General features: G+C 43.8%; 1 protein-coding gene across 1 annotated transcript in view; it reads right to left on the minus strand.

The window, feature by feature from the left end:
- Nucleotides 1–468: 468 nt before the first annotated feature.
- Nucleotides 469–15,767, minus strand: part of LOC133640560 (CMP-sialic acid transporter-like) — a 31,311-nt gene continuing 16,012 nt past the window's right edge. Inside the window, exons 4-9 of the mRNA XM_062034043.1 lie at nt 12,841–12,993; nt 12,695–12,761; nt 12,455–12,631; nt 12,239–12,373; nt 8,404–8,571; nt 469–1,325 (exon numbers count right to left, since the gene is read on the minus strand). Coding sequence (XP_061890027.1) covers nt 8,438–8,571; nt 12,239–12,373; nt 12,455–12,631; nt 12,695–12,761; nt 12,841–12,993 — 666 coding nt within the window. The 3' untranslated portion in view covers nt 469–1,325; nt 8,404–8,437. The remainder of the gene's footprint in view (nt 1,326–8,403; nt 8,572–12,238; nt 12,374–12,454; nt 12,632–12,694; nt 12,762–12,840; nt 12,994–15,767) is intronic.

A 15,767-nucleotide genomic window follows, 5' to 3' on the forward strand; every position in this document is an offset into this window, starting at 1 on the left:
TCGGTCCAAATCACTCTAGCTGCATTGAAAACAATGGCGAAATGTGAGGAGCCTTTCAACCGTTGACGTCACGCTACTTCCGGTACAGGCAAGGCTTTTTTTATCAGCGAACAAATGTTGCAACTTTATCGTCGGTGTTCTCTACTAAATCCTTTCAGCAAAAATATGGCAATATCGCGAAATTATCAAGTATGATACATAGAATTGATCTGCTATCCCCGTTTAAATAAAAAAAATTCATTTCAGTAGGCCTTTAATTGTTATATTCTTTTTTTGTTGATAATGACAAGTTCTACAAATAGTAATGTATGAATAAAATGTATTTGCTTTTTTGCCCCCCAATGATTGAGGTACAACTTGTGCCAAAAAGAACATCTGCATGAAAAATGTGGTATGTATTTATTTTCCAAATGATACATTAAAACAACACAATTTACATTTGAGCAGCCTTAAAGCTGAAGCAAAAGAGGTAACAGTTTAAATATCAGCTGGGAAGTTTTAACCCTTGCTACCAAAGTGCACTAATCATCCTGTTTATTCTCAAAGCTTTGAAGACAAACGTGAGACCCAATCCAGTACAGAAGCGTTCCCTCGCCCAGTCTAGATCGATCTCCCAAAACCCCGGAACTCCTGTGTTCTTCACTATGTCCCTCGCTCCCACCCCCGTTGTTTAGACTACTCCGAGTTATCTCTACTCTCTGCATTCCACTGCTAGCAGGCCGACACCTTACTATGAGAGAGAGAAAGAAGGAAGAATACTAGCTATTTTGTAATACGACTATGGAAGGAAAGAAGTAACACTTAAATATGGATATATGGAAAAGATCTGGTTCCATCAGTATGTATAAAACCAATCAACAATAGTTGACAACATATTTTATGTATGAAAATTAAATAGTTGCAAGCCTGGCAACGCACTGAAGGAATGTGTAAATGATAATCTTCCCATTACTTCATTAGACTGAAGATTCAAAACTGGCCAAAGCGAGTATGCAACCCAGCTGCATGAATGCACCCTCCATCCTGATTCTATGGCACCATATTGAACATCACAATGTTGCAAGCAATGTTGTTACACACCTTTCTGCGGTCAGTGGCAGAGCTGTGGTACGCGCATACTTTGCGCGACTGTAACGCTAACAACTCGCGTTACTTTTCAAGAGGTGTCCGTGGGTATGTGCTCGAAACCCTCGCACTCCCTCACCAGCACCTTCTCCAGGATGACTCGGCCCTCCTTGTAACGCTAGCTTTCCTCAGTAGCAAACTTGTACATCCACCCCAGCTTGCAGCTGCTTGCAGATAACATCAACCTGGAGATTGACAACCTGGATGGAGAGACAGAAAATGTCAAAATTATCTTGAAGAACACTTCCAACTTTTATTGGTGTGTTAGAAACTATTGGAAAATGCCCGAGCGATTGTATGGAATATTAAGGAATCTGAATATTTAGAGTAAAAATGCTAACTACAACCTTTTATGTATGCTATGGAAATCGGTACTGGTACCAAGTATCGATTTCCATAGACCAAAAATCACTTCATATTCTCTACTGCTCGCTAGTGTTACCATATCTGAGTTACTGTGTAGAAATATGGGGAAACAACTACAAATGTGCGCTTCATTCACCAGCTGTTACAAAAAAGATCAATTAGAATAATACATAATGTTGGATATGGAGAACGCACAAATCCTTTATTTATTAAATTACAATTATGGAAATGCAACGATTTGGTGCAATTGCAAACAGCTAAAATTATGCACAACATATCAAGATACAGGTGATGGAATTCCTGCTGGGCATTGCTGCCTGACGCACCTCCTCCAGTGTCTTTTGAACAGGTGTGCTGTGACACCTCACTGAACACCTATGTGGGCATAAACGGGTCATCAGCTGGGGACCGCCATTCACCAACGTTTCGCTCCTTTAACCCCAGTATGTCTCATGGTGGCGGAGCGATGGCAGGGATATTTCCCTGCCACCCCCTGCTGATGCCTTAGGTGTTTGCCCCCCAACTCTTATGCTTCCTCCTTAGCCACAGCCAGAAGCTGCCTTTGTCCGTCTCCTCAGCCAGCTCTTTCATGGCTTTCTGATGCCCCGCTCCTGTGCATCCAATGTCTCGGAGTAAGCGTGCAGTTGAGGAACCCACGAAGCCACTACACCCCACTTCCACAGGGCAGATCTGAGCTTTCCAGCCAGCCTCCCTGCACTCTGCTGCCAGGTCAGAGTACTTGGCTCGCTTCCGCTCATAAGTAGCCTCCAACCCCCCTTCCCATGGGACAGTGAGCTCGACCAGAAGAACCGTCTTGCAAGCCTCTGACCAGAAGACCAGGTCTGGCCGTAGTGATTTTTCGACGATGTCCCTGGGGCACTGGAGCTGCTTCCCCAGGTCGACCCTCATGCTCCACTAATTTCCTGTTGAGAGGAGTCTCGCTGTAGCTCTCTGGCGGGGGGGGGGGGGGGGGGGGGGGGGGGGTTGGCACCCTCTCCAGCCCTCGCGAACTGGATGGGATGTCTGGCTGGAGCGGAACGTCAGCTATTCGCCTCCTTTCTGCAGATCTCTGACACCTCTGCCAGCTTTCTCAAGACTTGGTCGTGTCGCCATCTGTAGCGGCCTTGCAACAACGCTGTGCAGGATGTGCTGGAGGCTTGGATTGATGGTGTTGCAGAGGGGACAGGTCTCCTCGGCACCAAACAATTGTTGGAGGTTTCGGGGACAAGGCAAAGTGTCATACGTTGCTCTGATCAGGAAGCTGAGCCTGGCTTGGGGGATCTTCCACAGGTCAGACCATGACATAGACCTGTCTGTGAGACCTTCCCACGATGTCCAATGACCTTGCTGGCCCTGGGACACCGCTTTGATGTATAGGCGTTCCTGCTCAGTTCTTGCCACTTCTGCCACCACCATGGCTCTTCGGTCTTCTTTGGAAGCCTTTGACCAGAACAAGGGAGCCTCGCCCATCCCAAGGCCTGCTCGACCTTCCTGAACTCTGCCGGCCACTTCATGGTGCTTCAGCCTGCAGATTGCAGTGTTGACCTATTCTTGGGCTTTCCACTTTCTTCCTGTTCTTATCTGGGTGCCCACTGCTCTCACCAACTGGTCAGTGGATTCCCTCAGCTCCAGCACCAGCCGAGCCTTCTCTTGCTTGTATCCCAGGCTGATGGATCGCAGTGGTAGTTGAAGCGAGTTCCTACCAAAGAGGCCTACGTCTGAGAGGCACCTTGGTAGTCCCAGCCACTTTCTGATGAACGAGTTTGCCAGCCCGTCCATCTTACTTACCACTGAGGAGGGGATTTCGCTCATCTTCAGTGACCACATCACCCTTTGGTACAGTACGATCTTGAATGGGATTGTGCTGAAAATTTAAATTTTCCCTCAGGGATTAATATAGTATTTCTGATTCTGATGAACTGGTAGCACCATACTTTGTACTTCCCAGGGAGTTGGCTTTGATTGATCATGGCCTGGCCATCTGCAAGCTGCTTCCTCACCGTCTCCCCCATCTGCCTGTCAGAGAGCTCTGCTGTGTAGGTGGGACCCAGGCTACGAACAGGTTGATCGGCCAGCAATGGGATATTCTCACCGCCTGCGACAAAGATGGTGTTGTCACTTCTGACTCCTTTCCTGCGTGATTTGGGGTGTTTGATCTTTATCCTTGCCCAGCCCACAAGCTCGTCGATCCTCTTCAGCAGTCTTGTTGTACATTCTGCTGTCTGAAGTATGGTGGTGATATCATCCAGGTAGCCTCTCACTGCTGGTAGCCTCTTTCCTGAAGGCAGTTTCACTCCTCCGACCATCTTCCTAGCCCCTATGAGGATGATCTCGAAGGCTGCAACGAACAGGATGGGCGAGATTGAACAACCCATGGCGATGCCTACTTCAAGCTGTTGCCAGCCTGTTGTGAAGTCCTGATGAGTGCAGCACATCTGGAGGTCTCCAAAGTACTTGGCTACCAGGGCTCTGATGCAGACTGGTACATGGAAGAAGTCCAGGGCGAACTCGATGAGTTGGTGGGGGACAGACCCGTATGCATTGGCAAGTTCCAGCCGCACGACATGCAGGTCACCTCTCTCTCTCTCTTCGCCCTTTGGATCTGCTCCCATATTACTGCAAAGTGTTCCACACAGCCTGGGAAGCCTGGCACGCCTGCCTTCTGGCAGCTGGTGTCGATGTACCCGTTGCTTGTGAGGTAGCTGGTCAACCTCTTGGCCAGGATGGAGAAGAAAATCTTCCCTTCGACATTTAGGAGGGTGATGCTCCCGAACTGGCTGATCGTACTAGAGTTCTGCTCCTTTGGGATTTAAACTAACCGCTCTTTGCCACTCTGAAGGGATGACTTGTTTTTTCCAGGCCACTCTCAGCAGGTTCCAGAGATGTCTCAGGACCCCTGGGCAGTACTTATACAGCTTGTATGGTATCCCATTGGGGCCTGGGGCTGAGGCAGCTCTTGCTTTCCGGACGACCTCTGCCACCTCGCTGAGTTTGGGGAGGGCAGCATTAAAGAGGAAGGCCGGGGGAGCTGGGCGAGGAACATAACCAGGGGATCCCAGCGGAGTTGACTTTGCTGGGTCACTGTACTGTTCCTTGATGTGATTCTCCAGCTCAGATTTGGTAATATCCAGCTTTCCGCTTCTCTTGTCCTCTAGCAGCTGTCTCGCATGCTTGAAGGGATTTTTGAAGAAGTTACTCCTCTCTTTCTCCTTCCGCCTTCAGCGTTTGCGAATGCGCTCAGCCCTCCGTAGGCTGGCAAGATCTTGTCTCACCTCATCCTGAGGGCCTGAAGCCACTGAGGTGGCTTCAGGCCCTCTTTCTCCTCCTTGCTTGCCTTCCTCCACTGTTTCCGGAGTTGACACCGTCTCTTCACCGGCTGCTCGATTTCTCTCTCCCTCCTTCCTTTCCGCATTGGGCCAGATTTCCGCTTTTCAGTGGCTACTCCAAACCTGCCTCTGCATTCATCGTACAGGATGTCTCCAATGCGGTTCAGCTTGATTTCCACCTGGCCACGCAGTGAGTGCTCCAGGATAAGGCTGAGGTCCTTGTCCAGCTTCTGCCAGACCGCAACTTCGTTTGCTTTAGGCCATTTGACCAGCTGCCTCCTTCCAGCTTCTGTCCTCTCTGCTCTCTGGCTTTGCTCCTGGTTGTTGGGGTTGCTTTGTGTTCTATGTGCGTCTTCGTCAGTGCCACTCTCAGAGGCAGTGGTGTCCACAAAGGGCCCTCTTGTGTCCTCCGCCTGCCTTTCCTCAGCAACGGTGGATCCCTCAGCACTGTGGTTTGCCACCTGGCTTTGGGTTCCCCTTGTCTGACCTGCGGTTGCAGTGCAATGTTGCTGATGGCCTCCCTCTTTGCACTTTTTCCTCCCCTGGTGGACACGCAAACCCCTGAAGGTGGTCACCTTCTCAAAGCAAACTATAACCTGCTACCCAAGAATGTACAACAATTCTTCTCAACAAAAGAGAAATATAACCTTAGAGGAATATCTAATTTAAAACATTTGTATGCTCGTACAACACTTAAAACCTTTAGCGTATCGGTATGTGGAATTAAATTATGGAATGGATTAACCAAAGAAATCAAACAAAGCACCAATATGATTCAGTTTAAGAGACTGTTCAAACTACAAGTGCTCACAAAGTACACAGAACAAGAATTATGATGAACATCTTGAACCCTTTTTTTTAATTTTATTTTTTTATTGAGACAAAGATTATTTATGTATTTAATATTTGTTTGCTTACTATGGTATAATTATTTATTTGTTCACTGTTCTGTTACAGAGAACAAGGAAATGGGATAACATTGCTATGGTATGAAAAGGGGTATGATTAAATAAGCTCTGCTTCTTCCTACTCCTTTATGAAACAACTGTAAATGTGTGATGCATTACATTGTATTGTATGCATGTTCGAAATAACCTGAAACTGAACTGAACTGAAGTTTTGGTTCTTTTTTGTGTGTTTTAATGGATGTTCCTTGTTTATTAATAAAATAAAATATTTAAATGTAGCAAGTAAAAATTTGATTTTTATGATAAATACGCTGTCCAGTTGTTATGTCTTGTTTTCCTATTTCTCAGTCTCATTCGCAAGTATTGTAGCTTTTGCATGCAGTTGCAATTCTAAGGCCTTATATGGCAGTAGTGTATAGGCTCTGTCAGAGCCGTCTTCCGAGAGCCTATGGACAACTCCGTTCCTGACCATCTCTTAAAAGATTGGTCAAAAGCCCCTCACGTGACTACTGGGCGCCATGTTGGGAACCAACTTTGAGCCGGCCACAACTGGAGCTATGCATATACTGCTCTTCCTCATCGGACATCTCTTTTAATTGAATAGTTTTTTTGCCATGTAAACAATGCCCTGTTGTGCAGGATGGGGCTGCTCCACATGCAAAAATTGCAGGAAGGATTAGCATCACTTTCCCCACAACCCTGAAAAAGGAAAATTGAGGGAAGTTAAGGTTCCCCAGGAATTCAGAAATTGTCCATTTCTGACCTTCTTGACCATATCCTATAAACAATGTACTACCATTGGCGTAGTGGGTAGAGCAGCCGTGCCAGAAACCTGAGGGTTGCAGGTTCGCTCCCCGCCTCTTGACATCCTAATCGCTGCCATTGTGTCCTTAGGCAGGATACTTCACCCTTGGCCCCAGTGCTGGTGAATGAATGATGAATGATAGGTGGTGGTCGGAGGGGCCGTAGGCGCAAACTGGCAGCCACGCTTCCGTCAGTCTACCCCAGGGCAGCTGTGGCTATGAAAGTAGCTTACCACCACCAGGTGTGAATGAATGATGGGTTCTCACTTATCTGTGAAGCGCTTTGAGTGCTATATAAATCAACTCAAGTTGAGTCTTTACTATTTACCCATATTTGACCTGTGTTGTGTTTCCAGCTAGATTCCTTGGTTAAACTAACTCCGCCCTCCAGTTTAGACGTGCACTACATCCCACATATCTACATAAGATCACAAGAAGGCGTGAAAATACCAGAAAGTCATTGTATTCATAAAAAAGTGTCTTTAAATCTTGATTTAACAGAACATCCATTATTTGGAGAGGAAAAAAGTGTCAAGTTGATAAACTCAGTGTTGGTTAGGAAAAACTAGGGATGATGTTTGATAAGGAATTATCGAGTTCGAGCCTATTATCGAATCCTCTTATCGAACCGATTCCTTATCGATTCTCTTATCGAGTCCAGATAGGTTGTTGTATATGGAAAAAAACACACAATATTTGGTTTAACAAAAGCTCACTTTTATTATATAATGAAAAAATAAAATCTAATAAATAAATAAATATTGACAGTTACCCACCTAAAAAAATAAAATAAAATAAATAAATATTGACTGTTGTTACCCAAAGTATATTAAGTGGGATTTTTCAGAGAAACAAATATATACAGTAACACAAAAACAACCTGTCTCTGTGATCACTATAGGTGTATAAATAATAATATAGTGTTAAATAAAATCAGTCCCTTGGGCACAAAACTGAAAATAATACAGCTCTCCAAAAAGTGCACTTCTGCTGCTATTTGACATAACTGTTTGTTATGATGCTTTGACATTTTTGCACTTTATTTCTTTATTGAAAGAACATTCTATGAAGAGAAAAGTTCTTTGCAAATGTGGTTACAATGCTAATAAATGAAAAGTTAAAGCTAAAAAAAGAAATAAACTTTATTGAGTTAACATTATTTCTTTATGGGGGAAAAATGTTATGAGCTAGAGAATAAAACAACTACACTACCCAGCATGCAACGGGAGTTACGAGCATGCGCGGTAGCCCCGAAAAGTGTTGCATGTTGCCACGCTGTGAAAGTAAACGTCAAGAACTCAGCCAACACGCCTCGTCTGCATTATTTATAATTAGACAGACAACACATCTACAGTGTGATTTTGTTTTGTTTACAAGGAAAGAAAAACAAAAGTTAAAAAAGGGAGATATGTTGTATATATATATATGTGCTGCGGTTGTTTTAAGAACGTTGCGACAGCTGCCGTAAAGGAGGTGCGTTGCTATGTTTCCGGTTGGTCGTAAAAGTGTTCGTCATGTGTTTTACCCTGCTAAAATCTCTCAGTAAAGTTATTCGATGGATTATAGCTTTTGTTTTGAACTTTATTACACCTTGGAGCGCTTTTTCCCGTCCATTGTTTTCCTGCTTTCGCTATCTGCGCCTAATGACTGAGCTACGTGACGTCATTTATTGTGATGTCCCACGGAGCATTTCTGGTCGGGACGGGATTCGAATAAAGAATCAACTCTTTTCCTTTACTATAGTGGTCTCGATAACGGGTACCGGTTCTCAAAAAGGGATTCAAGTCCGAGGACTCGGTTCTTTTCTTATCAAACAACCGGGAAAACCGGTTTCGAGTATCATCCCTAGGAAAAACAGAAACATGTTGTCCCTACTTGGATACTTCATCCTCCTCGCTGGATCAGGGTCTCACACACTAATTGGTTTCTGTTTGGACTTCTGTTCGCTGTCCTCCACACTCAGCTTGTACGTGTCCTGCTTTGGAAGGCCGTACAGATAGATGGACACGCACACCAAGATGGTTCCCGATGCAAATGTGGTCGCTGTGGAAACAAACACATTTTTAACATTTTGTATTTCATACAAATGACTGACATAGCCTAAATCAGGAGTCCCCAAACTTTTTGACTCGGGGGCCACATTGGGTCAAAGGGATTTGGCCAGGCTGTCTATCTATCTATTTACCTTTTTGTATATCTATCTATCAGTATACAGTCGTGGTCAAAAGACATCACATGGACAAAGATGAGACCTTCTGGAGGAAAGTTCTGTGGTCAGATGAAACAAAAATGGAGCTGTTTGGCCACAATACCCAGCAATATGTTTGGAGGAGAAAAGGTGAGGCCTTTAATCCTAGGAACACCATTCCTACCGTCAAGCATGGTGGTGGTAGTATTATGCTCTGGGACTATTTTGCTGCCAATGGAACTGGTGCTTTACAGAGAGTAAATGGGACAATGAAAAAGGAGGATTACAAGTTTCGTGTTTACACGTTTGTCTTTCCAAGCTTCTTCGCTCATCTTTCTGCATGAACATCAACAATGTGACACTTTTCTGTTGTTTTAACATTTTTCAAATTCTTCAGGACAACCTAAAATCATCAGTGCGGAGGTTGGGTCTTGGGCGCTGTTGGGTGTTCCAACAGGACAATGACCCCAAACACACGTCAAAAGTGGTAAAGGAATGGCTAAATCAGGCTAGAATTAAGGTTTTAGAATGGCCTTCCCAAAGTCCTAACTTAAACGTGTGGACAATGCTGAAGAAACAAGTCCATGTCAGAAAACCAACACATTTAGCTGAACTGCACCAATTTTGTCAAGAGGAGTGCTCAAAAATTCAACCAGAAGCTTGTGGATGGCTGCCAAAAGCGCCTTATTGCAGTGGAACTTGCCAAGGGACATGTAACCAAATATTAACATTGCTTTATGTATACTTTTTGACCCAGCAGATTTGGTCACATTTTCAGTAGACCCATTATAAATGCATAAAAGAACCAAATTCATGAATGTTTTTTTGTGACCAACAAGTATGTGCTCCAATCACTCTATCACAAAAAAAGAAGAGTTGTATAAATTATTGGAAACTCAAGACAGCCGTATGTAAACTTTTTACTTTTTTTGGAGGCTCTCTTTTTCGCACACAAAACTCTCTAAATAACCATCCAAAACCCGCCAACAACACTCTTTATACACATCGTGACCTGAATATTAACAAAATATTAGCAATGTTGTTATTATAAGCGCTAACGCAGACAAATAATTTTTTAGCGGAGGACTGATAGCACACAGCTAAGTAGCCCTATGCTGCTTTTCTGTGAGCCGGCATCGATGTCCTGCTGCTCCCGCATCATTGTGTTTTGGCTCGTCAGAGTTATTCTAGGTTATAAATCATGCCTCTCATTTGGATAATAGGAGGATTTAGCTATAAATCTAGAAGTGGTTCATCGGTGACATTTAATGTATACACAGAGATGGAGACAAACACACACAACCGAAGACGGTGTCTGCAGAGAGACTTTTCTTTGTCAACCCTTCGTGTGCATCATGATTAATTCTTCATCTAACGGGGAATATATGGACATCCTATCAGTCATCATCGAAGTAAGAGCAGACATCGTACAGTAAGCGATCATTTTATTATGTTTGTGGTTTGTATTTCTTGTTCAGCATTTAACAATATTTCTACATGATGCTCAGTGTTTCACTAAAGCTGGGTCTGTTTAGCAGAGCTTTTAAAACTTGTAGATCATCCTCCTTATATTCAGGATCAACAATGTAAGGTTCTGGATCATAATTTCTTTGTCGGCTCTCACAAAGTTTGTTTTTGGTGGGAAAGGGATCTGTGGTTCCTACCTCTACGTCACGCGTTCACGCGACTGGCTAGCTCATTATCTCTCAAAATGGCTCGGGAATCTCCGTAAGATTAATACTATTTTGATCATATCTATTTATTCGCAAACTTTGTAAGTCTTTCGGTGTCATACATCAGAAAGAAATGATAATAGCTTCAATATAGAGGCAACTTGTTTTTCCACTCTACTGGTACTTTAAAGGCCTACTGAAATTAAATGTTTTTATTTAAACGAGGATAGCAGATCCACTCTATGTGTCATACTTGATCATTTCGCGATGTTGCCATATTTTTGCTGAAAGGATTTAGGGATGGATGGATTTAGTAGAGAACCTCGACGATAAAGTTCGCAACTTTTGGTCGCTGATAGGATGAAAGATTTGTGGATGAGGCACGTGAGAGTGAAGGACTAGAGTGCAGTGCAGGACGCATCATTTTTCGCTCTGACCGTAACTTAGGTACAAGCTGGCTCATTGGATTCCACACTCTCTCCTTTTTCTATTGTGGATCACGGATTTGTATTTTAAACCACCTCGGATACTATATCTTCTTGAAAATGAGAGTCGAACGCGAACGTGACTTTTATCTCCACGACAATACATTGGCGAAGCACTTTAGCTACGGAGCTAACGTGATACCATCGGGCTTAACTGCAGATAGAAACAAAAGAAATAAACCCCTGACTGGAAGGATAGACAGAAAATCAACAATACTATTAAACCATGGACATGTAACTACACGGTTAATGCTTTGCAGCCTGGCGAAGCTTAACAATGCTGTTGCTAACGACGCCATTGAAGCTAACTTAGCAACAGGACCTCACAGAGCTATGCTAAAAACATTAGCTATCCACCTACGCCAGCCAGCCCTCATCTGCTCATTAACACCTGTGCTCACCTGTGTTCCAGCGATCGACGGAGCGACGAAGGACTTCACCCGATCATAGATGCGGTCGGCGGCTAGCGTCGGATAGCGCGTCTGCTATCCAAGTCAAAGTCCTCCTGGTTGTGTTGCTGTAGCCAGCCGCTAATACACCGATCCCACCTACAGCTTTCTTCTTTGCAGTCTTGATTGTTCATTAAACAAATTGCAAAAGATTCACCAACACAGATGTCCAGAATACTGTGAAATTTTGCGATGAAAACCAAGCTTTTTGTATTGGATACAATGTGTCCGAATACTTCCGTTTCAACGATTGACGTCACGCGCATACGTCATCATACATAGACGTTTTGAACCGGAAGTTTAGTGGGAAATTTTAAATTGCACTTTATAAGTTAACCCGGCCGTATTGGCATGTGTTGCAATGTTAAGATTTCATCATTGATATATAAACTATCAGACTGCGTGGTCGGTAGTAGTGGGTTTCAGTAGGCCTTTAATATAGTAGGGAAGGAATTCATATGGGCCCATTCCTGGGTGGATTTCACGTGACAGAAAGAGGGGGTTGGTGGGCTAATCATTTTGCAATGCAGTCTGCTAAAAATTGATGGAAAGCTCCACTCTACATAGCAACTGATGCTGTGGTCAACGTTGGAATTGCCACAAAACACATTTTAAGAAATTCAACCCTCTACTGTTATCTGGCGGCTAAAGTAAAACAGTGGCTTTTCTAACAGTGAGTACTTATTTTAGCTATTTAAAAAAATAACTTATGATTTCAGTGTGTGTACTTTTTGAGCACATTCAACAGTACCACGATAATAATAGCCATGATCATTTTGGTCACAATAAACATTTTCATATTGTTACATTCTTACTCATACAAAGGTTGTTTTATTGAGGGTAGGCGCTGTCGCCTGAAACAAGCCAATCCAACCTCTCACTCACTCGTCACAGCACAACACGAGAAGATCTTACTTATGTGCAGTCCAAAAAAGATGCGGGACGCCACGGTGGACAGAACGATGGCGGCGGCGGCAGAGAAGCTCTTCATGATGTTGTCGGTGTATTTCACCACGGCGGACGTGTACAGACCTCCTACGCTGGCCAGTGCTGGCAGCACACAGAAGCGGCGGAGTGTTAGAGAGACGTCTAGCGTGACCGAAAAAAACAAACTGCTGGCCTTGTACTCACATACAACAAAGCACACATAGGGCGTGTAACCGAAGAAGAAGCCTTTCTCCACGACCTTCTGGCCGTCGTTCAGTAGCACGGCCAGCATGGTGATCACGATGCCAGATATGTACATCTGGATGTTTCTCACCCACAAGGATGTGTCGGAGCTCTTCAGGACCTTCTCGAAGTACACACCTGAAGCACAGGTGCACATTTGGAAGCAATACTAATAAAGTGAAATCAGTGCGTGACGACTACCTGCAAACCCAGAGCAAAGGACCGCAATAGCGATGGCCATGAAGCCAACAAAAGGGTTTTGCTCAACCTGGACACAGAAAAAAGAAGACCGGATGACACAGGTGGTTGTTATAACCGGTTGCTATGGAGACATTCGGAACCCTTACCGGGACTTTAGTGGCGTGCATAGGCTTCCATTGCACGAGCATGACGCCTCCACAGAGCATGGCGATGGCGAACCACTGCAACCTGCTGAGAGTGCGCCTCAGCATTAGGACCATGCAGAGCGCCGTGCACGGGATCTTCAGCTGATACGTCACCTACAGACACAAATGGTAAATGGGTTATACTTGTATAGCGCTTTTCTACCTTCAAGGTACTCAAAGCGCTTTGACACTATTTCCACATTCAGCCATTTACACACACATTCACACACTGATGGCGGGAGCTGCCATGTAAGGCCCTAACCATGACACATCAGGAGCAAGGGTGAAGTGTCTTGCTCAAGGACACAACGGACGTGACTAGGTTGGTAGAAGCTGGGGATCGAACCAGGATCCCTCAGGTTGCTGGCACAGCGACTCTCCCAACCGGGCCACGCCGTCCTCAAGAACATCGGATGCTTACGTGGTATAGAGAAGCAAGGACAGTTTAAAGTGGAGCCATTGAAATTGTTCAGTGCTCATTTTTGCTGTACTTCCTCCGTTCTGCACAGACTTTATGCGCATTGCGCTTTTTTGTATGCTATAGTTTATGGCAAGGGTGTCAAACATACGGCCCATACGGTGATGAGTTTGCCAAGGGTTAAAATGAGCCGCATTTTTTTTTGAATGACAGAAACGGCTTTTCTAAATGTGTCCACTGGATGTCACAATAGCAATTCTGTTAGGACTAGCAAGAGGTACACAGTAAAGCATGGCTGCGGCTCCTCTCCCTTGGCCAAAATGAAACTTAAAACCTATGTCTTCTGCTTCTAACACATCGTTATTTGGCACCCTTACACCCCCATAATGTCTCTGTCAAAAACGAGAAAACTCAAACTCTTTTGAATAGTTTTTATCTCAGTTTCTTGAGTTAGCACTGGATAAAGGAGGTATTTGAAACCTCGAAGAGTTTACATGTTGAAGACTATGACTTAAAAAGTGTAATCCTGGCTTTGTAGATACACTAAGACGAAGCCTAAGCTCATTGTGTTCTTCATTGTGTTTTTCAAAACTGCATCAATTTCCTCAGAATTTTCCAAAAACGTGTGTTTTGTCCAGAGGATTATTTGTGTTTCGTACGTTTTCATAATGTGCTTGTTCTATTTTTGGCCAAAGTAAAACAAAGTAAACAACCTGGAGTTGTCTTTATTTTTAAGTTATCATGGTTTTACCATTCCGGCCCACTTGGGAATAGATTTTCTTCCATGCGGCCCCTGAGCTAAAATTAGTTTGACACCCCTCGGGTCCATGTCAGTTTAAGTGCCACATGTAGGGATGGGACGATGATCAATTAATCAAACGTTAAAAAAAATTAAAGGAACTCGATAACTTTTCCAGCATCGATAAATATCCATGTCTTTGTTTTGGTTTTTTTTCTTCCTCTCTCGCTTTCAAACGGGGCGCAAGAGGATTATTTCTGTGAATTTAAAGGGGAACTGCAGTTTTTTGGAATGTTGCCTATTATTCACAATCCCTATGTAAGACAAGAACACATTTTTCTTTTTTTATGCATTGTAAATTGTCAAATAAGGCTGTCACCGGTCACTCACAGTTGCATTGCAAAATCATACAGAATACATTGTGTTCATTTTGTTTACAGTTCAGATGGGATTTGATTTTGTGCACGTCATAAATTTGCTGTGCGAGAGCAGTGTTTTTCAACCACTGTGCTGCGGCACACTAGTGTACTGTGACATATTGTTTGGTGTGCTGTGGGAGATTATGTAATTTCACCTAATTGGGTTAAGAATATTTTTTGAAAACCAGTAACTATAATCCGCAAATGTGCCGTTGTTGAGTGTCTGTGCTGTCTAGAGCACGGCAGAGTGACCGTGTAATACTCTTTGAAATCAGTAGGTGGCAGCAGGTAGTAATTGCTTTAGGGCTGCAACAACTAATCGATTATAAAAATAGTTGGCGATTAATTTAGTCATCGATTCGTTGGATCTGTGCTATGCGCATTCGCTGCGGCTATGTCTCATGAGGTGGCAGTAAGCCAGCCAATGATGTGTCAAGTGCGGCTCACGTCACCACCTCCTTTGCCTGGAAACATTACAAAAATGGCGGAGGAAAACAGTACGGATAGTTCAGCGGAGAAACATCTTGAGGTTATTGCTTCAATGGAGAAAAGTGTACGACCTAAGTCGTCAAAAGTGTGGGAACACTTTACTCTAAAGACTTCAAAGAAGACAGTTTCCTGCAAAATGTGCAGCATGGACCTCGCATGGCACGGAAGTACAACATCGCTTCGGGAGCACCTGAAGAGGAAACATGTGGGAGCCATGGATGAAGGGAACTCACGGTATGTAACTTTGCAAGTCCATAGTCTGGGTACATTGTTCCGTTGTGACCGTCTTTGTGTGTTTTTAATCTTTTGTAAATGAGGAGATTTTTTTTAAGGAAGCGCAGCAGCAACTGTTGTGTATTAACTTTCAGAGTGTTAGGAACTTTTTGGAGAGTGCGACGACTTCATTTTCTGTGTTGTTTTGAGTGGCAACAGGCATTCATGAGTTCAGCTTTTTTGTGAGTAATGTTAACGTTATCCCTTTGGGGCTGATAATGTGTCTCCGGCAGATTTGACTCCGTTTTGAGAGCGAAAACGCACGGTTACCAATTTCGAAATAAACGTAACGGACAGAAATATCTCAGGTTGGTTTTCATAATGGATCAATAAAGCTATATAAATATATTCAGATCTGAGTGACGCTTTAGTACAACTAAACGTTATGAAGGTTCTGGAATATTTCATGCTATTATTCAGAGGCAGCCTAAAATGAATCCTTTATTATTCACAACAGAAACGTGTACAATATCTGATCCAGTTCTAATCTGATGAGTTACATTTCTGTGTTATTATTGGTGTATGCTGCATCCCCAATGTCCATTTATTT

Source organism: Entelurus aequoreus, linkage group LG23 (genome assembly GCF_033978785.1).
Source record: "Entelurus aequoreus isolate RoL-2023_Sb linkage group LG23, RoL_Eaeq_v1.1, whole genome shotgun sequence".
Taxonomy (NCBI): Eukaryota; Metazoa; Chordata; class Actinopteri; order Syngnathiformes; family Syngnathidae; genus Entelurus; species Entelurus aequoreus.